This window comes from Neolamprologus multifasciatus, chromosome 14, assembly GCF_963576455.1.
Source record: "Neolamprologus multifasciatus chromosome 14, fNeoMul1.2, whole genome shotgun sequence".
NCBI classification, from domain to species: Eukaryota; Metazoa; Chordata; class Actinopteri; order Cichliformes; family Cichlidae; genus Neolamprologus; species Neolamprologus multifasciatus.
Window position 1 is genome coordinate 12915166 of NC_140452.1, and position 26140 is coordinate 12941305.

Here is a 26140-nt window from a genome sequence, read left to right on the forward strand (position 1 = left end):
GAATTCTTTGTAGAATTCTGCAGGAAAGCCGTCTGGACCTGGAGCCTTATTATTGGACATATTTATCAGGGCTTCCTGGAGTTCACCTGATGTCAGTGGCGAATCCAGTGCCATTGCTTGAGAGTCTAATAATTTTGGGAGAGTTATGTTGTCTAAAAATTGATCAATTTCCTTTTTAGATGGGTTTATTTGTGGTGAATACAACGTTTTATAGAAATCCCTGAAAATGTTGTTTATTTGTTTCGGTTCATATATTGTGTTCCCAGATGAATCTTGAACAGCACATATAGTTGTTTTTTCTTTATTTATTTTTAACTGGTTTGCTAGAAATTTACCGGATTTATTACTATGTTCATAATTTTGTAAGCGTAGTCTTTGTACTAAGAATTTTGTTTTTCTATCAATTATCTCATTTAATTCTAGTTTTGTTTTGCGTATTTTGTTCAATGTTTCCTGATCTTGGTGGGACGTGTAGGCTTCTTCTAGTGATTTGATGTTTTTTTCTAATTCCTGAATATTTTTGTTTTCTTTTTTCTTTTTATGTGATGAGAAAGAAATTATTTTACCTCTCATCACAGCTTTCCCTGCTTCCCATAAAACAGAAGCTGATGTTCCGGGAGTGTCATTAAAGTCTAAATATGAAGTCCACTCTTTTTTAAAATATTTAATAAAGTCTTCATCTTTAAGCAGTGATGTATTAAATCTCCAGTTTTTACTTGGCATAGTATTATTCTTGTGCATTAGTGTTAAAGATACAGGAGCATGATCGCTGACAACTATAGGGTGAATCTCAGTGTCTGAAACGTCACTCAGCAGTGAGCTGCTGACCAAAAAATAATCTAGACGAGAGTAGGAGTGATAAACATGTGAAAAAAAAGTATATTCCTTACTGGTGGGGTGAAGGGAGCGCCATGCATCGCAAAGACCAAAGTCGCTCATATACTGTTTGATTATATTTGTGGACTGCCAATTACGCTGAGTTCCTGCTGTATTGAGCCTATCCATTTCTTCATTCAGTCCAAGGTTGAGGTCGCCTCCAAGCACAAGTGTGCCATCTAAGTGTTCAGAGAGTGCACTGAAAAAACCGTGAAAGAATGAGGGATCATCAACATTTGGACCATATACACTTACAATACATAGCTTTTTATCAAGTATAGATAGTTTAATGATTAAGAATCTGCCCTCTGGATCTATAACTGTATCGAGTACTGTGAAATTAATTTTTTTATGAATTAAAATTGCTACTCCCCTTTGTCTAGAATTATAACAGGCTGAGAACACATTAGGAAACTCAGGTGTTTTAAGTTCATTCGAACCTCTAAGAGGTCTGTGGGTCTCTTGTAAAAGGACAACATCTGCCTGTAGTTTTTTGAGTTGGTTAAATATTTTTAACCTCTTTTCTCTGGAGCCAGCTCCATTTACATTCCATGTAACGAATCTTAGTGCACCCATAGATGTCTGTGCATAACTAGGGGTGTACTCTGTGTGTGTCGCTTAGACAGGTGGAGAGAATACCTCACTTGTTCATAAATAAGGAGAGGGAGAGAGAGAAAAAATGTGTGGCGAGATGCTCCCCGAGTCTGACTATGTGTTTGCATATTTACTAATATGAGTATGCTTGGCTTAAGTGTGTGTATCCTGTAGGTCTGTGTGCGCTGTCTGACTGATGTAAATGTGCTGCCGTTGAGCGCATGACTGTGCTTGATCGTGCAGTGAGTAAGTGTCGAAATAAATGATGTTGTTTGTGGATGAGTGTGGAAGCAGGTGATCGAAGCAGTGAAAGAAATAAAGAAAGAAACCAAGGACGAGGGTGAGCAGCATAAAAACAAGAGGGGGAAAAGAGAGAAAAAAAAAAAAAAAAAAACGAGAAGAGAGAAAAGAAAACGTAAACATTCCAATTAAATCACTGACGGAGAGTGACGGTGTTAATACTGCTATGAAATCACACTTAAGATGCGATTTGATACCGGTAAGTTAAACAAATGTTAATCCAAGTTAGTGTGAGTGGATAGGGAAAGGGTGTAGCGGATTCTTATCTGGTCTGAAGTTAATACAGCCACGGAGTGATGTTGGGGTCGCGGTGGAGCTGTCCGTCCACGTACAGCCGGTCCACAGCGATGACAGCGCGGGAGCCCTTCTGGATGAAGCCGCGTCGGATTGGGAAAAGGACCCTGCGTCGTTCCAGGATCTCTTTGGGGAACTGATCGTTCACGCTGAAGTCCGTTCCTTTTAATTCCCTGCCGCGGCTTTTCACATGTTGCTTTTGTTTGAAGTGGCCGAATTTGGCCACGATAGGACGTGGTCTCCCGGCCGTAGCCCGAATGGGGCCGAGGCGATGCACCCTATCGAAGACGATGTTCTTCACCGTGTCCTCCGGCAGCTTCAGGTGGGTTTTGATGAAGCTTTTTACCGTGGTCTCCGCGTCCTCTCCAGCGGCTTCTGGAATACCAGAAAATACTAGATTATCACGCATGCTACGAGCTTGTAGATCAATAACCGTTTCTTTTATTTTTTTATTTTCTCTATTGAGCTGGGTAACATTTTCTGTGAGAGATTTCACCGACTCCCTTAGCGTGGCATTTTCAGCAGCGAGCGTTTCCACTTGCTGCTGGCTGAACTCCAGGGATTCTCGCAAGCATTTAAATTCCCGGTGAAGAATCTCCACCAGGGACAGCCTTGCGTCGAAACTGGACAATCGCTTGTCGATTGACTCCAGTATGTCGGCAATATCTTTGCCAGCTGGCGATGTTGTGCCGGGGGAATCTGCCGGGCGTTGTCTTTTCGACGACGGCGTCTCAGATTTGGCCGGGGAAGCTGCACTCTGGGCCTTCTTCATCACGAGATCCTGAAAGCACTGATCAATATAATCTTGGAGAGCGTCTAAACTCTCCCCGTTGTTCTCCAGGGTGTTGGAGATAATTTAGGCAAATATTGTTAGTTATGAGACAATTGAAAAGTGTATTTGGTAATACTGAAGCTTAAAGAAATTTGTTCAAATCTAAACTACCATTTGCTTTAATTTTCCGCCAAAATCTCCGGCGTCTGACGTCAGTTACAACATTAGTCGCTTACCTTGACTGTCACTTCCGCTTACCTCTGCCGTCTCCTCCTCCTGCCCCCGTCTCCTCCTCCTGCCCTTTCCCTCCTGTTTCCTAATCCTTGCTCCCAGAGTGTAGTACGACTCCATCGTCAAGAGGATAATGACTTGAATCATTGTATAAAAGGGACATAAACGCTTTATGGAAATATAATCATGTATTGAGTGACAATAAAAAATAAAGGATTTATAATTACATCGACAATAAGCTGAGCCAATTCAAGCTGTCACTTTGATTTAGAAAATAAATGACCCAAATAAGAACAAAGAAAATGAGACGGTGAAGAAAAACAACAAACAACACCAAAGAAAAGTCTGAATGCGGATTTTAGGGACAAAAAAAGGAAATATAGGCTATGACACAGAATATGTATCAAGACAGATACTGAGGTCACGAGGGCTTTGCATTAATCTCACATTATGACAGTTTAAGGTTTTGGTATTCTGATGAATTCCAGGATTGGGCTTTAACTGCTTTCATTTTGTTTGCTGGTCTTTAATCTTCTAACCCTGCGTTCTTAATCAGAACTCAGAGCAGGTTTTTAATCTCGCATGAATGAGGCCGCGGATTATGGGCCTCTGACCTTGCCATGCCTCGCAGCTGCTTCCTCCTCAAATCAAGTCTTTCGTCCTGTGTAGCTTGCAAAAGAGGGATCCATCTTAGTCTTGCACTACAATGCTGCAAATTCTGAACCGTATATAAAAGACAAACACTGTGGAACAAGTGTTTTAAGATGGAAATTTGTAAATAGGTGCTTGTAGTGCTTTTTTTGAGGGTGATATTCACGCTGACACGCATCAAATTGAAGATTTGGTACAGATGCATCGTTCCAGCGGACAGAGATCATATCTGATGTCTGTAGTATTATAATGATCTAATCATTTTGCTTTTTAGATGGAAAACCAGTTGTCGTGCTCGGAGTGACATCTCTTTGTCAGGGTGTGAGGTTACTTTTCAAAAACAGGTTCCAGTTTTATGAGTTGCTCCATGGCTGCTGGTGTAATTACCACTTTAACCTTGAGGATTCTGTTCTGAGGAAAACAAAATGAGATTGCTTTTTCTTTCATTGTCCCCAAGTGCTACCGTAGTTATTTCAAAGGACACAAAATAATAATTCACATCAGAAGACAAAAACATCTTGACAAAATTGCTTCTTCAACTTTACAAGACCTTCTTAAAGTGGTGTTTCTGTTCTGTACTGGTTTGTTTGATCTATGATCCTCTCCAGTCTGCAATGAAAGAGGAGCACTCAGACCAGTGTCGGATCAGATTGTTGCTTTGTTAAGCCCCTAAAATTTAAACCTTAACAAATGCACAACCCAATTTTCTTTTGGCAGCCTGGAACACGAACAGTAAAATGAATTACTAGTCATTGCTACTGATTGCTAAATGTTACTGCTCACGGATGGATCCTTGAGGAGGTTGTGCCACTGCAATAACTTTTAACTAAATGTTTAAAAAGAGTGAGAGAGGAAATTATAGTAAAAGAAGGGCAATTAATAACAAACAATAAGGTTAACATTCACTTCTTTCCTTGTTTGGAATATTCTTGCTGTATCATTGTTGAATTTGTGAGCTTTGGCAAATGGCTGATTATTATAAAGTATTACATAAAGATTGTTTGACAACAGTTATAAGTGAGGGGTCACTGACTAGTAGACTGATGTGTCATCTTAGCGTCAACCTCAGAACATTCAAACCTAATGTTTATTGTGTATTTGGGATGTATTTTAAAGGTTGTTGTCTGCATCATCTATACCTGCAAAAGGACTAAATGTTGCCCTAAACATGTAGACACTTAGGTGTGTGCCATTTACAGACAACAGTGGATATGTTGATGGCTAAAATGCAGTTAGGATTTTTTTTTTAATAACATCTGTCTATGTGAAGGAGACAACAGGTTGCTTTTCATTTGTATAGTGGTTACAGATTTTTTATTGTGTAGAACTACCACTTCTATCCAATAGGCAAAAATTTTACAAACTCAAATGACTGGTCGGGTGCTTTATGAGGAAAGCTATCTTTCCTGCATCTACAGAATAACCCTGAAATCTTAGTTGTTTAAACTGCAGGGATTACAGGGATAGTTGTCAGATATGCCGTACTTTTTAAAATTTCCTGTCTGCAGATTTCCAGGGTACCTTTGCTCTTCAAGGTGCTAAGGTCATTTATCAGCCTCCATCTGACTCTGTCTTTAATTCCAAACCTTTTTTAGAGCCTGCTGAATTATTCTTTGCAAAGCCACTGCAGAAGTACTAAGTCTCTAGACAACTATGTTACATATTGTGTTTATAGACATGAACTTATGAAGACATGAACTTATATTGTTGATTTTGTTGGTTAAAGTTTTTTAACTTTGAAGGTTAAAGTTAATTTGTTGGCATGGCCAAAAGATTTTAGTAAGAGCCAGAGATAAATCACAAGATTGTTTGTTTTTTAAACCGGGTTTGTTAATGGGTAAGTTTTGTTTAATCGCATGATGTGATAACAGGAAATTGCACATTTTTCTGTCAGGTGGATTAGCACAAACTCCTTGCCTTCCCTTATTTAGAGTTCAGTGTGCAGTTACCCTCCCTGAAGGTCCAGTCTGAGCCTCTTATGTTACTCTAGTCACGTCTGTCTCATGTGGTGAGGTAGAGTTATACTTCCATCTACTGGCCAAACTCTGGTAGTGCACACAACCAAAGATTGGAAGTTGAAATAAAACAATGAATGATAACAAAGTGTTGTTTATTTAAATTTGTAATCCATAAAAGCATTTAATAAAAATACTGAACATGCAGACAAAATAACATGTAACACAATGCCATCAATATTAGCTCTGGGTTAATGTGCAATAGTGCTTGAAACAAGAATATACAAAGATGCCCTCATCTTTTTGAATCCATATTACACAATTGCATAAGGCACATTTTGCATAAAATGAAATAACTTCTTATGTTCCCTTGTAACACTTTTAGACCTACTAGAGTTTAAAATACATTAGTATTCAAATAATGCGGTTGAAAAGTTAGGTTAGCTGTGAAAATTTGTTAGTCTACTGGAAAAGATTCAATTAGTTCTATGCCTATTTAATCAAATAAATAGCATAGTTGTAAATATTAATACAGTATGTGTTAAGATTAAAACAACAGACTAATTAGCGTAAAATAAAACATCACTTTTTCATACCTGTTTGGGTGCACAGCATGATTCAAAATACAGTCAGGTTATGAGCTTCCCTGAGAAAAGCAAACCTACTTTTATCCTTCTAATTTTCAAATGGAAACTTTTAGGAACTACCTGAAAATTGCCTGCACCTTCAAAACAATGAATACTGGTTAATTTTTTTGCTACAGTAAAATGAAGACTAGAAGTACAGCAAAGAAAAACGCCTGACATGATAGTTGCCTCTACCAGGCAGACAATTATTTAGTGAAACACACGGGAAAGCATGTCTATCCCAAAAGAGGATTACAGTATAGAACCAAGTTTCACCTTTTGACCTGTGGGCCTGCATGATTACAAGTGACCGTGTAGTTTAAGTCCAGTTACTATAAGCTGCTGTTCATATCCAGACAGGCACTGAGCAGAGATGTAGGAACAGGGCAGCCCGTGTCCTCTGTGCCGGCCTGCGGCTCAGCGACTTGAACTGTTTGTACAGTTTGCCCGCTCTGCTCACACTCTGAACTTACCAATTCAATTGCTGGAACAATGTTGGGAGAAGGGATGGGAATGTCTTGCGAGGAGAATCTGGAAAGAATCTGTAACTGGTCCTGATCAGAGCAAGATTCAACACTTTTACACAGGCCACAAAGGCTCTGCTGCATGTCCTCAAGGTTTTGCTTCAGTTCTGTTTGCTCCTGGAGCAGCCGCTCTTTCTCACTTTTCTGTGGGGAGGATAACAGTAAAGCTCACTCAATTTGACCTTTTAATAATGCATTTGGTTCATTTCATCTACAATTTAACTGTACAATTTTTTTTTGAAAGCCCAGTTACTACTAACCTCTTGTTACCCTACCTGCAGGCTAGCTAGCATTTTCTGCTCTCTGGGATACATACTGCAAAGCTGAGAAACCTGCAGCAGGTTCTTATGAAGAGAGCAAGGTGTACCACTGCTAGCTGCAGCTGGAGTTCCAAGGAATGACATAATCAACATGAGCTGAGGCTAGCTAATTAGCACTTAATAAATACATAAAAAGACATCAATCAGTGGAGCTGGTAACAAACATTTAACCAAAATTTCTCATATTCTCTCTATAGTATTTAATATACTAGTCCAGTCAGTTCAATCTATAAACCTATCTCTACCACTCATTATTAAAGTTATTTCAATAAAACAGGATACATTCAGTTACTTTTACCACCCTACGTACAGCCATTTATGTTATATAAAGTGGACAAGAACCCCTATGATGATGAAGAAATCAAGGTTCCAGTTATCCTGCCCGGGACAGGGTTACCTGGGTACAACCTTGGAGCTAGAGGGTGAGTGCCTGGTTGCTGCACTTGAGGACAGGGTTCAGTGCCATTCAGGTTGGGGCGAAGGTTCTGGCAGTCCTATCCCCAGCTTCCAAAGCTAGCTTTTGGCACACAGAGTGTTGCTTCTCTGGTGGGGAAGGGGCCTAAGCTGGTACACAAGGTGTTGAGATACCGTATAGCCGGCTTGGCTCAACACATAGCTCAGGCTCTGGAACTAGTTTCCTGGAGAAGGGCTCGACTCTTTTTCCACTCTGGAGCTGTCCTAAGAGGTGGCAGCCAGGGGTAGGTATGCTTGTATCCCCCTGGTTTACTACCAAAAAGTTGAGGGCTTTCTTCATTGGATAAGAAGGTTGCTTTCCTGAGCAAGATTCTAGAGGCAGCACTGCTGTTGTGGTGTTAAACCCAGAACCAGATGGTGACCCATGGAACTCTAGATGCAGCTGACAGGTAACAGCAGTGGACTGCAGCTCTTGCAGTAGCTGAAGCAAAAAACGTGTGGGAGGGGTTTGATGTGACCATGAAATGAGACTTTTGGCCTGATGACTCAGGAGGGGATAATGGGGCTCTACTCACATTAGATACAATAGGGGTGGGATACTGCTGACCTCCACTGAGGACTGAGGTGGTGGGAAGTATGGGGTAATTGGTCTGTTCTTATGAGCCATTCGGACCCTGTGCAACCACAGCGAGAGCTTGGTTTGCATTACTGGCAGAAAATCGGATTGATTCAGGTGGCTGATGATCTCCGCTGGACACAGATTTGTCACAGATTCTGTTCAGTTTTTTGGACACATCATTTGGGCGTAGCCAAGTAGGTCTCAGCATTTCAGGGTAGCATTTTGCGAATGATGTGGTTGTGTTGTCTTCATCAAGTAGTGACCTCCAGCTTGCAGTGCAGCGATTTGTGACCAAGTGTGAAGCGGCAGAAATGAGAATCAACACCTCCAAATCCAAGATCATGGTTCTCAAACAGAAAATGGTGGAGTCCCCACTCCGAGTCTGGGAGGAACCGCTGCCCCAATTAGAGGAGTATCTTGGGTTTTGTTCACAGCTCAGAGAATACTGGAGACTGAGACTGGGTAACCAGATAGGGGTTGCGTCCACAGTGATGCAGACACTTTACTGATATGTTGTGGTGAAGAGAAAGCTGAGCAGAAAACCCAAGCTGTCAATTTACCAGACAAATTACATTCTTACTCTAAACTATGGTTACGAGCTCCGGTTAGTGGCTGAAAGAATGAAGATAATGGATACACTCTGCGAAATTAGTTTTCTTTAAAAGCTGACTGCACTGTCCCATGTAGATAGGATGAGGAGCTTGGATATTAAAGAGTGACTTGTAGAGCTGTTGCTTCTCCACATTGAAAGGAGCAGTTGAGGTGGCACCTGACTAGGATGCCTCCTAGGTGAGGTGATTTGGACATGTGATACCAGGAGGAGGCACCCCCAGTGCCCAATGGGGAGATTATTTCTCTCAGCTGGCCTGGGAACAACTCAGTGTTTCTCTGGACAAGCAGGAAAGCAATGTTAGGGAGAGGGAAGTCTAGGCTGCTCTGCTTAGAAGACTGCCCCTGCGACCAGAGTGTGGATAAGGGATAGAAAAAGGTGGTAAGGATGTGCCAGAAAGAAGTGTTATCCACAAAGCTGCAGTTCACAGTGGTCATCATGTCAAAGTTAAAAAAAAATATTACTAGTTTATGAAATTACATTATAGCATGTTTAAGAGTATGTTTGGAAAATCAGGCATGTTAGAGTCAACTTACTAATCCTTTGATTTCACATTCTAGCTGGTATATGCTGTCCAGTTTTCTCTTCCGGCACCGCTGTGCAGCCACACGGTTTTTACTTCGTCTACGGACGTCATGGACGAAGTCCAGCTGCTCCTGGGTCAATGAATGTTTTTTCAGAAGCTGCTGAAATTCACTCCGGCTCAGCACTGAGATTTGCTGCACTGGGAATGGAAGCTGAACCTGAAGATTAGAGTTAAACAATTTAGATTAATTTGATTTTCTATCTTCCATTACCAATAACCAAACATCAGACACATATATAATAACAACCTCTTCCGCTCTTTTGTTGTTGGCCTCAGTATCGCCATCTGTGTCCAGGTCTGACTCATCAGCAGAGTTTATTGAGGAGGACATACAGGGGCTCTTCTCTGCCTGAGACAAGCTGTCGGTGTGTGTAGCTGCATCATCACCTGTTCCAAGGTCCCTGAGAAAGGGACAGTCTCCTACACTGGCACTCAGGTCCAGCTGCTTAAGCCAGTGAAAGTCAGATGCTTTTGCTAGATTATTTTGTTCCACTGGATCCACAGGAAGTGGCTGAGCCTGAGACGGGCAGAGGTCAGACCAGAATCCTTTTGCCAGATGTTCAGCCACCTCCCTCTCCACGCGACTTCTCTCGCCATATCCTTCTTCATGGCTTAGAGTAGTCAGTGCAGAGTTTGAAAGATCACCTGTCATTCCCTGTTCAAAGTGAGCCTCACTCTGTTTTATTAAAGTACTGCAATCTTCTGCCCCTGAAGTCTCGAGTGGACATGAGCTAGGAATGCAATTGGTTTCTGCACCAAGTGTCTCAACAGTTTGTTTAATTTCTCTGCCTGGTGGATCAATGAGTTCTGGTGGATTCACATCCCCTGAGGCTGACAGCTCACAAGATAAGCCGCAGTCTGCCAAACTCATCTCACTTTGACTGCACACGTCTCCCATCTCTAAAATGTCTTTTTCACAAAACTGAGACGGATGATCTGCTTTGTCAGAGTTTGGGCAAGGCAGAGACAACATGGGGCACATTCCATTTCCTGTTAACTCCAGAGATAAGGGGGCCATTTGTGGTCCACAGTTCTCCAAACAGAAGTGTTCCTCCCTGCTGTTTGTCTGACCTTGTGCACTCTGTGGACACTGCGACGGAAAGTCTATTTGTTCATCACCTCCTGAAGGCACTGAGCTGTGTGACTCACATGATTCTGGTTGTCTACTCTCTGCACGAGAGCCAAAACTTGCACTAGGATCCCGGCTCTGGCAACAGACTTTTTGCTTGACCTCCTGTGAGGATTTTTTGCTTTCAGAAAACTTTGGGATGAGAAAATCAAAGCATGTCGACTCCAAGTTGTGAAATCCTAAAACCTCAGCACTGCTGTGAATAGCATCAATGTTTTCTTTGGTAAAAAGGAGCTTTGATGTGTAGGCAAATTGAAGCAAAGGTTCAAACCCCTCTACGGTCACCTGCAGGGGAAAGACATAAATTGTTGAAACATAATAAAACTCAGGCGGCTCAAAAATTCAGTTTCAACAGGTCTCTTATGTACCTGTATTGACCTTTTCAAGTTGAATTTTCCAAACACTGCATATAAATTGTTTTTCGCTCACATTATGACACAAAATGGACCAAGTAATAGAAGCTAGTGGACAGACAACCAATCTAACTATGCATACACTTTTCATGGATAATAGGGATAAAATAATGGTGCCTGTATAACATTATCACCATTTACTTTCAACAGTATCATCCATATTAGTTTTTTCCCTATATAAATTGGCTGAACCCCAAGGCACCAACCTCATGTGGCAAGGTGATGATGGGATTCTGGCTGGTGACACTGGTGACCCTGCTGTGAAAGTATTCACTGCAAGAAGCCAAGACAGAGCAATGAGCACGGAAACTCCTGTCTTCCACCACCACCGTCACATCACACAGGACGTCCTGCTGTCTCTGCGCATTCAGACACTGCAGAACGTGGGCGCTGTGCACTGCAGACTGGAAGGTGAACACCGATGTACGAGGAGCTTGGAGCGCCATAGTTCTTACAAGCTCAGCCTGTGCAAAAAAGAGAGCCATATGGAGTCAACAAAATGTCATGATTACACAAGAAACATTTCTCTAGGTTTATCAATGTGTATTATATTATAGTGGCTACAGAGTGGAGCAGTTTACACATTTGCCTAACAAGTGAAAGATTCCCATTTCAAGACACAAATCTCTTTGAGTTGGAAAAAAAAATCTGCCAAATTATAACTATAATCATTTTCTTCTTTCGTCTAGATTTTGCATCCATTTTAATTAATTTGTAAAAATAAATAAATAAAAGATACTAAGTTGAAATAACAGAAATTCATGGGTTTCTGGTTCTCCGATGTTGGTACTGTAACTCATCTATGACGACATAAACCGTTCCAGATTTTAGACCATTTGTAAGTTGTCAACATGACTTTGAATGTATGTTTTCTTAAGAGTTTGCAGACATTCTATGGATTAAATAACTAAAAAATTGGCAGAATACAATACAACTAATCATTGCTTGCACTAGAGGTGTCTTTAGCAAAGCCTTCAGTGTATCATTAGGCAACCACAGACAGCTGCAAGGCACATTTTTTTGGTGAAAAAAAAGAAAAAGAATAATGCATAGTATCACAATATTTTGTGTGGCAATAGCATATCAATATAGGGACACCAAATATTTATATTTTATTTAATTAATTAAAATACTGGGAATATTACAAACAAGAGGGTTCATCTCATGTATGACCATGACCGAGATAATGTTAGCCGAGCAAATTTATAAATCATAAATATATAAATCATCAAGACTGAAAAAACAATGGACACACTTTTTGTGGGAGAAAAAATAAGCGAAGTGAAATAACTTTATTTTACTGGATAAATGGTAAATGGCCTGTATTTGTATAGCGCTTTTACTAAAACAGACTGACAATGTTAAACGTAATATGCAGTTGGAAAAAAAGTGAGAAATCTCAATGTTGAGTATTGCAAGGGGAGTTTTAGTATTATGTAAAGTTATGTATAGGTTCAGGAACTTAAACGGCTGTTATGGGCAGCAGAAGTGGTAAAAGACATCCAACCAGCTACTTGGCGAAACACTTGATTGTGAATAAAATTCTCCCTCAAGGAAATTACTGATGAATAGTTAGTCAAATAGAATTTAATAACTATATAAATATAACGACATGTAAAACATGCTCCAGTGCGTTTTTCTTTTAATCTGACTAAAGTAACGAAGACAAAAATAACTATAACGTTCGCTAAAATTACTTCTAACATAGTCCTTAAGTTAGGCGACTGCCTCTCAATATTTAACTATCTAACTTCGCAAATATTTAATCTTGCCGATAATTAATAGTCCCCCACAGCAAGGAAATGTGGGTTAAACGGTGACTCTTTAACTTGTACGGCAAGTTCAACGCTAAAATGCTGACTCACGTTTAGCCAAGTTAATCAACTGGGCTTGGTGGATAAAGGCAATAAAAGCATGTCCAAAATTATGATCAGTTCGTTATGTTACTGACGACTTATAATAGATTCGTTTAGCTAAACAAATAACAGTGGTAATTGTCCGCAAACGGAAAAGCTTGAGGCTAGGCCAGACCGTTAGCTTTAACTGCGCTCAGTTCGTGTTTATCCGTTGCTAGCAAAAAACAGAAACTGAAACATTCCGCTATTGTGACTTTACTCGATGCTCTTTAAAAAGCCAAACGTTTACTGACCTGCCATACTACCTGGATAACACTGCCATTAGTAAATTTAGGGATAGGGTCAGATGCTTCTGGCCATTCCGAGCCTGACTTCACTGTAGTCATGTGACAGCTTGGACAAGGAAGCGCTAGCAGCACTTACTGCGCAGACTCATAGCAAGTATCGACAAACCAGCACACAGGAGAGGAGTTTCTGTTTTTGCAACATTTAATTACATGACATTGATTTAAAAAAGAAAAAATATATATCTACATATCATCTATCCCAAGCTTTCATTAATATACTGAAACTGTGACTTCCAGTTCCATATTGTCAATTGCCAACTAGGTTTTCTGTACTGGTATGAGACTGATAAAAATGACCTGTTTAATATTTCAGACACTGTCATACAATTTCAGACACTGACAGAACAGGTACAGGCGGAAATATTCTTTGAGATCCCTTAGAAGGTGAAACTGAAGCAGCATTGGTTTATTTGGATTTCCTGAGTGGTGATGCACAATTAGAGGAGCCTTTCGTAGAAGAGGAGGTAGGCTTGGCAGCTCTGGACTTTACTCTCACTCACAGGTTGAACGCTTGTGTCGCTGATGTGGAACCAGCATCCTCTGGATGGCTCTGCATCTCCTGAAGGGAAACAATGAGTTTATACATTTCATTTTTAGAAGTGTTTATCCTATTAACGGTCAAGCCAGAGTACACCCACCGTCTCTAAGTCCATTGGATGAGGGCTGAGGGTACTCGGGCCGCACTTTCACATAGGCCGTGTAATGACCTGACCTCATTGTTCCACTGTGCTCTACGATGCCATACAAACCGTATAAGATCTGACTATGTCCCTCTGGGATATTCTGTTTCAAAACAACTAGTGGTTAGTGCTTCTACATTTAATTCACTTATAGCCATCTTTGTACAGTATAATAAAACATGTTACTTCCCATACTTACCTTGCATTTGACTGCACAGAAGGGAGCTAGATCCAGTATCATAGGAAAGGTGACGTGTCTGTTCACCTTACAAATACTGTAGCCATTCTACAGGTAAAAAAAACATCATTAAAATCCAAATAGTGATTTATTGATTGCCTTACCATAAAGTGTTCAATGTTCTTTAAAGCTTGGCTCATAACTCTGTGATAAAAACCTTAGCTGACAGCGAACTGGATCAGTGCAGTGCATACCTGTTGAAATCTCTTTAAATGAAGAGTAAGGACTGAAGGTGGAGAGGAGATAAGGATTTGCTTCAAGGCATCAGTGTAGATATTCTTCTTGGATCCTAAACACAGCACAAAAAAGACAGTGGGTTTTAGTTGATCCCTAAACTATGTATGAAGAAAGTTTAATAATGGTATTAGAAAAGAAAATTACACATTTGTGATACTTCACTATGTAAAATTGCATGTGCATAGACTACAGCAAAGGACATTAAATAGCAGACTAAGTACTGATGTGGGAGCATTTTAAATACCTCCAGACTTGTTGTTCCCCAGCTGCCGTTTGGTGCAGGTGACACAAAGTAAACTGTTGTTTTGTGTGAGGGTTTCTACTTCTGTGAATTGAAAAAGGCACGACTGCACTGAACACTCCTGTTTCTCTGGGATTGTCCTGGCAGCCATCGTGTGGAAGGCCAGCTCTGGATCTTGGTTGATTACTGTATATTCCTTAGTCTCCATCACTCCATCTTCACTCTCCATGCTTTGTTCCATTGTGTCAGTGTCTTCTATAAAGGCATCATCCAAGGTTACTTTACTCATTTTCCTCACCAGCTGTGTGTCTTCCTCTTCTGTCTTGTCTTCTTCATGACCCATGTTAGACATTTCATTGCATACGGTGCTGTCCTTTGAGTGCTGCTCCACTGATAAGGCAGCAAACCGGTTGCTGACTGATGAGTCAGGGTCACTCGCTGGATCCTCATCCTCTTCTTTTTCCTGCTCCACCTGCACTGCGTTACAGGGCTTTTGGTCCTCTTCAGACACACTGACTGGAGCAGGATGTTGTGAATCTTCTTCAAGTGTTTCATTATCAGTGTTTTCCCTGTCCTTTGAATCTGCTGTAGCATCTGTGTGTTCGCTCTCAGCCTGGCTGGGAGAGATGAGACTGTCCAAAGTGGCTCTACCCTCAAGCTTCTGCTGTCTTTTTTGATGCTGAAAGTCAAGATGGATTAATTTGGATTAATGAATGAATTAAGTTTAAGAATAAAGAAACTTCCTTCAGTATGCATTCACTGACACACCTTTGCCTGCTTCTTTGCTTGCTTCTTGGCTTTCTTCTGCTGGTACTTGCTGCCAGCCCCAGTGGGAATGTCATCATTCCCACTAGTCCGAACAGGGCTGCTGCTGTCATCCTGGCTTGAAGCACTGGTCTTCTTTTTTTGGTTCTTCTTTCTATATGCCTATAGGATGCCACAATAGGGAACAATAACTGATATAGACATTAACAAATAACTACTCAAGTAACTATCAAAAAAACCCAAATGCCTGCTTTACCTCATCAGAAACAGGAAGGGAAAGATCTAAAAACATCTCTGTAACCACAGAAACCTGTAAGGATGAACAAGTGGATATTTTTAGAGTGACATCATCAGGATATATTCTCTTCTTACTTTCTGGTCTTCATACATACCGTTCTACACTGCTGACACATTATAGTGCTGGTAATTTCACCACCAAAAACTTGGTCAACAAAGTTTTTTAGAAATCCATTTTTCTCATACTCTGAAAGAAGAAATTAAATATCAGAGCCACATTTCTCAAAGAAAAGCTACTGTGCAAAAACTTTAGCAACGTACTTTTGTTTATATAACACTGATTAATAATCCATAGCAGCATTACTTGCCTTTTAGTAGCGTTTTCAGCTCTCCATCTGTGCCTTCTCTAGATTGTTTCAATGTGTCCATTATTCCTGAGCTTATTCTCTGTTGACACAGATACAACCGTAATATTCAAAAGATGAAAGATACCTTTGATTAACCACAAGATGGAGACATCCAGTCTTCACAGAATCTTAATTTTAGGGCCTTTACCCTTAAAATTTGCTCCTGTTAAAACCTCTGCACACAGAAAATTAACCAACCGTCTGAGAAGAAGAATTATAAGGTCATTAAATAGGGCATAGAAAATGTTTTTAAAACACAATTCCTTACATTTAATGCCGCCACATAAAACAACTCACTATAGCAGTGTTCTGCTGTCAAACCAATCTATTGCAATGTAACATATAGCCCTCTGGAGAGCCACAGTTCACATTTTAGTAGAAATCTATCAGACTTAAATATGGGGAGATCTGTTTCAAACTCAGTACACACATTGTGATCCTCGGCTCTCATGCCATCCAACAGATAACGCAGCAACTCCTGGCTATCTTGCTGCTGAAATCCTTTGAACCTGGCAGCCCTGCACAGATAAGATGAATGATGAGCCCCACTTGCACTAATGCTGGGAGCTATACTTTTAAGCACATCTTAAAGTTGACTTTTAACATAAAACTATAGTCATTCTTACTTTCTACAAACTTGTGCGAACAGCTCCCGTGGTGTTACTACACTCTTCTTCGATTCCTGAATCTCACAGAGTAGGTGATACATAGCCAAAGTTAGAGATCCGGGACCTTCTAACTGCACTTCTATAGGCTCCTGTAATCATAATAAAGAAAGTTAGTTATCAATAGTAATGAGTAGAGGAACATAACTACTCTATTAAATGGGGAAAACACACCAGATCTAAGGAAGCACCGGGTTTAATGTTGAGACTTTTCTCTTCTGTCACTTTGTTGAGAGTCTGTCTTAAGAGTTGTGTTTGAGACAGATTCTGGAAAAGAAAACGATAGCAATCAGTAATAACTCTCACTGAACTCAAGACCGGCATCCTGTAAGGATCAGTCTTACCTGGATGACTGCATTGAAAAAGCAGGTGTTTCCCAGATTGCTCAGACCCTTTACTGAAACACCACAATGCTCTTCAGTTGTGTTCTTCTTCTGAGATTTCCCAACAGTCTCTTTCTTTGTGTTTTTCTTTTGGTGATCCCCGTTTTCTTTGTTTTCCTTGTCCTCATTTTCATCTTCTTTTACAGTCTCCGCCTTCTGTTGAGCTTCCATCAAGGCATCTTCCTCCTTGACCCCTAAAGAAAGCAAACAGGGTTGACATAGTTATGAAGCAGTCTAATGTATGTGCGTGTTAGACTTCCTCAGTGGTACCTACTTTTCTGTGGTCGTTTTATAGAATCTGAAGATGTTTGCTTTTTCAGGTTGGTTACTAGCTGAGCCAAATGCCCTGTTCTGGAGTAATGGACTTCATCATCACATATATAACACCTGCGAAAAAACCAAAAACATATTATTCTCATTTCAAACTTGATGTAGAGGCCTATGATTAGCAAAACAACATAAAATGCTCACCACACACTAAAGTTGTCCAAGCTGACCACCAAGCAGTGTGGATCAGACCGGGGAGTTTCATAATGTTTGATGGCATGCTGATTCTCAGAATTCCGTCCACATCCCTAGTGGAAAAGATGCATTTAGAAAAAATGCACGCCATTTTAAACCCAATGACAAATAGGTACAAAAAAAACCCCTCACTCTATGGCCGCATTTCAAGCACATCCACAATCCTGTTTCTTGTTCTTCCTCAGCCTCCTGTGGCAGATGGTTGTTGATATTTTCTTTATTTTCTTCCTGCTTACAATCCTGACAACTCGTCCAATCTGAGGTACCAGAAAGTTTCTTGAGGAGAGTTTGGTCTGTTCCCTTCTTAATATGCCTGCAAGATGGAACTGTGACAATAAAGATTTAAATGAAATGGAAGTCTCACACTAGGCTTTCCACAGGTTGTTGCATGACATGAAAGATGATGAAATATTCTTTACCTGTCAGGTCAAGCTCATCATCCTCCTTGGAGGTCTTGTCCTTTCCCCTCTTCTTTCCCATTTTCACCTGTAGAGATGGGAATCGAACACAGCACTCAAGTGAAACAGAAGGCTAGCTTTGGCTAATGCCTACATGAGATTATAATGCTGCTAATAGAGTTCAGTGACGGCAAATTCTGTTAAAAAAAAACACAATAAGAAATATATCGTTAAATGTAATCATCACCCTCATGGGCCATTCAACTTACTGTGACAAACCGAGCCTAAAACCCTAATCGCCTTCAGTTTCGTTTACTTTCTATTCCTGACTTCTCTAATTCGGACATAATTACGTTAGACTGTTGACTGGAGAAATAAATCACGAGCTTTAGTGTAAATACGTTGATTCGCAAAGTTTAGAACACGCAAAAATAACTCCAGTGATTTGGCAGGAAAAAAAATCCCAGCTGACACATGCAAAGGAACAAAATATGATGGGGCCGCTGTTTCTGCTGCCGTGTGTTTCCTGCGTGCGTCGGCCAAAAGAGTCCGAGTTCAAACAAAACTTCATTATTAGACGTTGCGGGACACTAGACAGTGGTAAACTGCCTCTGTATGTCTATACTGTATACATAAAAATATTATTTTGTTTTCAGATTTCTGTAACGAAATCAATTCTAGAGGCTGGTTTACGCCCGGAAACATGGTATGTGTTAGCATAAGTGAGTCATATTTTTGGACGTACCAGAAAACTGTGTAACTGTTAACTTTTTAAATGAACATTAGAAAAGATTGACTATTTTAGTTCTCGACTAAAGCAGCATGTCTTACTTGGAGTGGGCTGGGTCTCAGCTTGCAGAGATAGAGCTGCTAACCAGCATGTTCCCCACCGTGGATGAGCTGGAGTTCACTGACCAGCTGGCACTAGCCGAGCTCAGGGACTACGTGGAGGGCTCAGCTTCAACAGGCGGCCCTCCACCGTCCAGACCCCAGTTTCTCATCAAACAAAAGCTGGACTCTGCGAACACAGAGGGGGTAACTAATCTGTCATTATATATAATTTTGTTTTAATCATTATTTAGTTTAATTTCTCATGTTTTTTTCCCCACACAGATGGCGTTCATTCTGTCCTGTGCTTACCCATCTGAATATCCTAGTGTGTTGCCAGAAATAACAGTCCGGTAAGCGATTATCCTCATTTGATTTCCTAACATAAAGGAAAATAGTTAGGGAGCTCACTCAGGAGAGTTTCGCCTGCCTGTGTACAGACTTGTTAAAAAAAGAGAGAGAGCGAAAACAATAGTATAGTGAATAGAATACTAGTGGCCCAGGTTTTTCTACCATATAGGAAGCGCAGCCTGGATGAGCACAGATAGCATTCACAGTGTTGCCTTTAAATATAGTTTTGAATGAAAGCAAATTTAATTTGTGTAACAATAACACAGCCACAGCAGTAAGTGGAAGAAACAGTGCCTCTAATTTGTTTAAAGTGTATCATTAGTCACTTTAATTAATAGCGCTGAACCTCCTGAAGCTGTGCTGTCATTGCTCCCAGATATGGAAATTCCCAGTGCCAAGTGACCTTAAATGTTCTTCGAAACCTTCTTCGAACATGTGTTATTCTTGCTTCAGGTGTTCTGATCTCAGTAGGGCCCAGCAGACACAGCTCCAGGCACTTCTTAACGCATACCTCATGGAAAACTGCCAGGGGGAAATATGTGTGCTCTCTGCTGTTGAATGGGTGAAAGACAACCTCCAGCTTTTTATTGATAAGAGCTTATTAGAAGCCCCAGCTCCTAAGAAGGAGTCTGCCTCTCCTCGGACGCCCGAAGTGTTCAGCCGGCTGTGGATCTACAGTCACCACATTTACAACAAGTCGAAGAGGAAGAACATCTTGGATTGGTCAAAGGAGCTGGGCCTGTCAGGATTTAGCATGCCTGGGAAACCTGGTATTGTGTGTGTGGAAGGTCCTCAATCTGCCTGTGAGGATTTCTGGTCCAGGTACCTTGCCTGTTGATTTGGGTTTTTTGGGGATGACTTAATCACAGCCAGAAGCCTGCTGAGGTGTCAGGTTTAATATTTTTCCAATCTTATTCCCCTATTTCACAGAGTGAAGGTTTTGACATGGAAGAAGATCATGATTCGACACAGAGAGGATATTTCCCTTGATTGTCAGAGTGAGGACAGCAGGCTTGTTGAACATATAGACTCCCTGCGCAAATTTACAGGCTTTGAAGAAGCAATGTTTGACCCCCATGGAAACAGAGGCAATCACATGGACCTTGGGCAGCTCTACCAGTTCTTGAATGAGAAAGGCTGTTGTGATGTCTTTCAGATGTATTTTGGCATTGAAGGGAGGTAGTAGTCAGACCGAGATAATGGATGTACATAGTTTTTGTACTGGTGCCTTGTCACTGAAATTACTTATTCTGAAAATAACTTTTAAATGAAATGGGAATGGAATAAGCTGATAAAATGAAATAAATTAACTAACTAACTTTTTGGGTTTCAAAGTTGTCATACCTGCAAAATTCACTGGAATAAAAAGCAGAAAGAACATTTCTGCAATTTTGAGGAACAGTTTTCATTTCTTTCTTCTTCTTTTTTTTAATAGGCATATTTTATCAAAAGAAGGAAGAAAAAAGATGTTTATCTGAGAGTTTTCCCAAGGACTTTAGTTATATTTGCAATTTTAATACTCCTGCATATCACAAATTGCCCCAGGTGTTTCTTTTCTCAAATGGCACCAGTGTGTTATTACTACTGGGCTATTATAGGATTTTCAGGTTTGATAACATTTTAATAATTGAACAACATTGTCAACAAAATGTTGGATATCTGTTTTTTTTAAATCTGTTGATTTTCTTTTTATGAATTATAGATATCATAAGCATGGAAATTCTTTCTCCAATTTTCTTTGAATGATTAGTTGTTAGATAAATTATGCGTTGCTGTGGATTATACACTGGCAATTAAAACGTGTGGTTACTTATCATTAATCTTAATTTCTCCCCCACCAAGCCTTGGATGAAAAACAAAACAAGTTCTCTTTGTTGATTCCCCTCACCCCTCTGGAGTTGTGTCTAACGTGTTATGATATTAATGGATATTCTTGATTTTCTTTTTCTTTTCTTTTTTTGATGCAAAGTGCACTCCTTAGATACAGCCTTTAAAAGGTTGTATCAATTCACCATATATATCACATAATAATAAAGAAATACAAAAGAATGTAAAGTCTTCAAACGAGTCTGAACACAGAGTAATTTAATTTAGGAAGTTAGATTGCCAAAGTTATATAACAAGTGAGACATGTACTTTTAGTAATTCCTGTGATTAATTTACTATTAAAACTAACAATAAAAGGTATGATTAAATCTGGTTCAGTGCACAGTTCTACGCTGAAGGGAAATAACACAAATTGAAGACAAAGTTGATGTTTAGATACATGCAGATTGTACTTGCAGACTCTGTTGGTCTACACTGTCCAGCAGATGGCAGCATAACATAATTAAATTGGGGAAACATGGAAACAGTAATATCTTAACTTCCTAAACATGTTTAAAACCCTAACTTCTGTCTAAAAGCATGAGAAAAAAAAGCTGGAATAGTAAAGCAATAATTTGGATTAATTGGTGTTCACTTGTTACTTATGTGAAAACTGACTACTGTGATTTACAAGCTCAGACAGTGTGGAGTGCTGTAAAAACGGAGGGGCTGTATCTGTGCATTTGAACACAAATTAAAGCAGCCAAAACATCACAAAGTCCTTTACAATCTCCATTTGTGATTTTTTTCCAAATAACATTTGAAATACAATGTGTTGAACAGATACTAAATCTAGAGGCAGCCACGAGCAGGAGTTCCTCACCTTGATTTTAGTCCCAAGCCTCCATTGTCCTGTGAGATGCTGGTTCATTTTACAGTCTTTGTGCTGCTTCTTTTGACAGTCCCTTTTCTGCCCTTGCTGATTTTATGGGTTCTTTTGTTCTTACAGTGTATATTCACTCTTGTCAGAGGTCTATTGGAACAAGGACTTCTGACTTTTATCTTCAAAGTCTCATCAGAGAGTCCTTCTGCTTCTTTGTTGAAGAGAGCTTGACTTCCAGGTGCATTCACATCATCTGATTCCTCAGGATCCTCAGTAGAATACTGTAAATCAGAAGAAGTGATCCACATTATACATCTCTGGGTCTAATAATCCTTCATTAGTTAGCGCTTCTATATGAAGGTCTCTGCGCTGAATCATTCAGCGGGGATGTGCATCATTACTATACACTGTAAAGTTATGACTAATGATGTAAATCACATCACAGCAGCTTTGATAAAGGACTGAATAATGGAGTATGGACTGCAAATTACTGTAAGAAGCAGTCATGTTTCAATAAAGTAATTTGGTTTTCATGTTAAAAGAAAGTGTATATTGTAGACTCACAGAACAGCAGACAACATATCCTAAAAACTGACCTGAAAATGTGCTAATTCTAAGGAAATTAGTCAATAAATGCTTGATTTATGGCTAAATAGAAAGCTTTGTATGGTTACTGTTAGACACTAAGTGTCCTTTCCCACTTATTCCTTGAATAGGTGAGCTGGCAAATGGTGCTTGTGATGTTCCAGCACGTGATCCCGACATGTGACAATGACTGCTGTTCTAAAGTCATGATAAATTTATGCCTTGAAATATGAATGCCAAAGTGTGAAATGGCTCCATAGCGTAGTCATGCCTGCTCCATCAGAGGTTAATTGGTTTCTACCTGCAAGCTGAACCTTAGTAAATGTGTTTGTAATAGTTCATTGTTACAATTAAGATCTTAGGGAGTGGAAAACTGTTATTGACCTGTACTGCAGCTCTAGTGCAAATCATTAATACATGTTCACAGAGTCAATACTAACTTCCTTGTCGCTGTAAGTAACCTGTAGAGTCCTTACCTTTTTACCTACTGGTAGATAGAGAGAGCAGTCCAGTGTTTACAAAAGAATAAGAAAGCATAAAGTGTTTGGTTACAGTATCTGGTGGGACCCCCTTTGCAACTGAATGTAACTGTGGATCAGCACGAGCTTAAAGGAATTTTAGCCTGTCTCTTGTACAGAGCAGCTTCATCTTATATGTTAGTAGGTTTCCTCACATGAACTGCTTGCTTCATGTCCTTCCATAACACGTCTGTTTGGTTAAGGTCAGGACTTTGAGTTGGCTGCTCCAGAACATTAACTTTATTCCTCTTTAAGCATTCCTTGGGAGACTGAATTGCATGGGTCGGTGTCTTGCTGCGTGACCCACTTTCTCTTGAGATTTGATTCACAGTGGTGCAATCCAGATCTTACTGTTTCGTCAATGATGTCCAGTTATCCTAGCCCAGACTGTGATTCTACTACAACTGGATTTTCCTGTATTCAGACACTTCTCGAAGTTCAAATTTGGTCATATTCATCAGCAAACTATTGTTCCAACAGTCTTCTGGTTGTCCCATGTGATCCTTAATAAAGTAGAGAATGGCAGCAATGTTCTCCTTGCTCCCATGCACACCATTTCTGTTTACTGTTCTCCTCCTAGCCAATGCGAGAGAGGCCTTTAGTTTAATAGAGCAGGATTTCTCAGTGTTTTGGTGACTGGGCACCAAGTTAAGGATCCAGCATTTGGTTGAGGGCTGGATGGGAAAAGTGCACATATCAAACCAAATAACAAAGCTGACATTTCTTAGCTAAAACAGGTGTTAGAAGGAGGGCTTTCATACAACTTCAAGTAATGTAATTGCTGTCATATCAAAGGATCATGGATTATGTTGTAAATGTAATTCTTGTTACATCTTATTCCATATATTGGAATATGAAGTTTAGTAACCACCTATGTCTGTAATACTGAGCTTTTGTAATCTCTGTGTGAATTTAACTGCTATTCAGTAAAATAGATGAGAAAACTGCCCTCTGAGACACTTTGGATTCCTTTGTGAACTCTCAGAGTGATCTTTGATATAGTTGAACACTCTGGGAAAGGAAATGGTGATCTTGAATCCCATCCATTTGTATCTGTCTGTCTGTGGATTCAATGATTTTTCTCAGGTCCTCAGAAGTCACCTTTTTTGTCACTGAACACTTTCCAAAATGTGTTATGAAACAGACTTTAATAGATCCCTGTTCTTTAAATAAATCTGAGTGCCAATTTGCTGCTCGTGCATATGTAAAGTTTTATCATTGTCCTCAATAAGAACAATGTATTATTTCTTTAATTTACTTAATTTACTACTATCAGTACTTGTGTGAAAATGTAATTATGTTAAAGGTTATACTTATGAAATATATTAAAAAGACTATAAAGGGTTTGCAAGCTTCTAACGACCACTATATGCACATTTTTAGATGCACATAAAGATACAGTCAACTGTGATAAACTTACAAAATATTTGAGATCACATTCTTTGTCACATAAAAGTATATGATCCAGCGAATATCATATTGTAGCTTTGCAGTTATCAAATCCCTACATCAAGCAATGTTGTGGGGACTTGTTCAAAAAGGTGTGTATACAGTAAATCTCTGGCAGGCCAACTGTAACACAAACACTGATAGACATTTATGAAAAAATGAAACCAAAAACATAAACGATCAAGGAATGAGGCACACATCACTTTTATGCAGCAATTACCATAGGAGTGTGACTGTTGTTTAGGCTTGTCATGTGATATGAGATTCATTAAGATCTAAGTGGCTTGCCATCTCCACTATGCAATTTCCTGTGTGAAATACTTTAAGGGCCAAGATATCTAGTTTGTGTACACAATGCACTGTTGAAGCTGCAAGTCAGCACAGCTAAGTCATTATTTCAGATTGTCTCAGGAGTACAGAATCAAAGCTATGGGAAATATCACTGTCTGTCACAGTAACAGTCACACTGCACTGTATAGCTACAGTGAAGTCCATTAATTTTAGGACAAGGACACAATTTTTGCAATTACGCCTCTGTGACTATCACAAAGGATTTTTAAATGAAGCAATCAAGATGTGTTTTAAAGTCAAGGGGTTTTACAATATTATTGCATTCACCATAAATTTTACTTTTAGTGCTTATTCAAAAATAAATAGACATTTAAAAAAAACTTGAGTGAATGTTCTTGTGGACAAATTAAAATGATCTTTTGAATATTAGTCTTTAAAATCTATTTGAAACAAACATTACTGAAGGCAATGCAAAATTGGAACTTTTCAGTTGATAAACAAGCAGCAGCTAAAGGAAACTGCAAGAAATACCGCATGAGGCATTTTAAGGTAGGAAAATGCATTTTGTGTTTCCGGTGGGTTTTAAACTTCAGGCATTTATTGGCTACAAAGAGTATGCAGCTGAAATGTTAAAACAATTTCAACATTTAAAATGAACTTGTCTAATATAATGGGATGCATTATATATGTCCACTTATTTAATTACAATTTTTAAATTGACGTAAAGCCTATAAAATAAAGGAAATATTTTTCTCAAGTGCCTTGAATTAAAGCTGCAAGTCTTCTAAGTGGCACCTTGATTGCTTCATTTTACTTCTGGCAGTGCACAAAAGCAAAATAGCAAAAATTGCCCCAGTGGACCTGAATGCACCTGGGTGACCTGTAATGTTCTACTTCTACATTCAGATAGGACTGAGATTATTTCATTTGTCCCTAAAATTCTTAGAAACATGGTATCTAACCTGATCCTTACTCTGGATGGGATTACCTTGGCTTCCAGTTCTGCTGTGAGGAACCTTGGAGGCATTTTTGACAAGGATATGTCCTGCAATGTGCACACTAAATAAATATGGAAGACTGCATTATTTCATCTGCACAGTATTGCTGATATTAGAATCATCCCATCTCATAGTGATGCTGAATTTGTTACTTCTCAACTCGGTTTATGTAATTTATTCTAATCAAGCTGTTCTAAGAGCTGGGAGAAATGCCTTCAGTTGATCCAAAAATGCTACAGCGAGAATACTGATGGGGATTGGAAAAAAGATCACATTTCTCGCATATTAGCTTATCTACATTAGCTCCCTGTTGAATTCAGAATTGAATTTAAAATCCTCCTTCTCACATGTAAAGCCCTGAATTATCAGGCTGCATTATGTCCTAAAGACCCCAGCATCATGTTATCCCACTAGGGCACTTTGCTCTCAGACTGCAGGCTTTCTTATGGTTGCTAGAGTTTTAAAAGTAGAATGGGAGGGATATCTTTCAGCTATTAGACTCCTCTCCTGTGGGCCAACTCCCACTTTGGCTTCACCCTTT

At 39.6% G+C, this 26140-nt stretch overlaps 3 protein-coding genes across 7 annotated transcripts; 1 reads left to right on the plus strand and 2 right to left on the minus strand.

The window, feature by feature from the left end:
• Nucleotides 1-3134: 3134 nt before the first annotated feature.
• LOC146503675 (transcription regulator protein BACH1-like) lies at nucleotides 3135-13165 on the minus strand. Of its 2 annotated transcripts, none has more exons than XM_085184322.1 (5): nucleotides 13064-13165; nucleotides 11121-11378; nucleotides 9620-10786; nucleotides 9323-9529; nucleotides 3135-6967 (listed from the first exon to the last, which is right to left on the minus strand). In XM_085184322.1, exons 1-5 carry the CDS (start codon nucleotides 13154-13156, stop codon nucleotides 6632-6634), a joined length of 2061 nt encoding a protein of 686 aa, XP_085040448.1. In that variant the 5' UTR covers nucleotides 13157-13165; the 3' UTR covers nucleotides 3135-6631. The 2 variants fall into 2 exon arrangements, with proteins under 2 accessions (XP_085040448.1, XP_085040449.1); XM_085184323.1 differs by having other exon boundaries at nucleotides 12780-13148.
• Nucleotides 13166-13241: 76 nt separating this feature from the next.
• Nucleotides 13242-18298, minus strand: usp16 (ubiquitin specific peptidase 16). Its single transcript, XM_085184321.1, has 18 exons — nucleotides 18160-18298; nucleotides 17912-17978; nucleotides 17625-17818; nucleotides 17442-17545; nucleotides 17245-17357; nucleotides 16932-17164; nucleotides 16762-16854; nucleotides 16549-16679; nucleotides 16353-16440; nucleotides 15884-15962; nucleotides 15671-15762; nucleotides 15535-15588; nucleotides 15282-15440; nucleotides 14517-15192; nucleotides 14230-14324; nucleotides 13997-14083; nucleotides 13756-13900; nucleotides 13242-13676 (listed from the first exon to the last, which is right to left on the minus strand). Exons 2-18 carry the CDS (start codon nucleotides 17970-17972, stop codon nucleotides 13555-13557), a joined length of 2526 nt encoding a protein of 841 aa, XP_085040447.1. The 5' UTR covers nucleotides 17973-17978; nucleotides 18160-18298; the 3' UTR covers nucleotides 13242-13554.
• An 83-nt stretch (nucleotides 18299-18381) lies between these two features.
• Nucleotides 18382-21644, plus strand: rwdd2b (RWD domain containing 2B). Of its 4 annotated transcripts, none has more exons than XM_085184325.1 (5): nucleotides 18382-18596; nucleotides 18709-18925; nucleotides 19004-19071; nucleotides 19523-19891; nucleotides 20000-21644. In XM_085184325.1, the coding sequence occupies exons 1-5, from the start codon at nucleotides 18382-18384 to the stop codon at nucleotides 20250-20252; spliced, it is 1122 nt and encodes a 373-aa protein (XP_085040451.1). In that variant the 3' UTR covers nucleotides 20253-21644. The 4 variants fall into 4 exon arrangements, with proteins under 4 accessions (XP_085040451.1, XP_085040452.1, XP_085040454.1 ...); XM_085184326.1 differs by having other exon boundaries at nucleotides 18712-18925; XM_085184328.1 differs by having other exon boundaries at nucleotides 18482-18596; nucleotides 18743-18925.
• Nucleotides 21645-26140: the final 4496 nt, after the last annotated feature.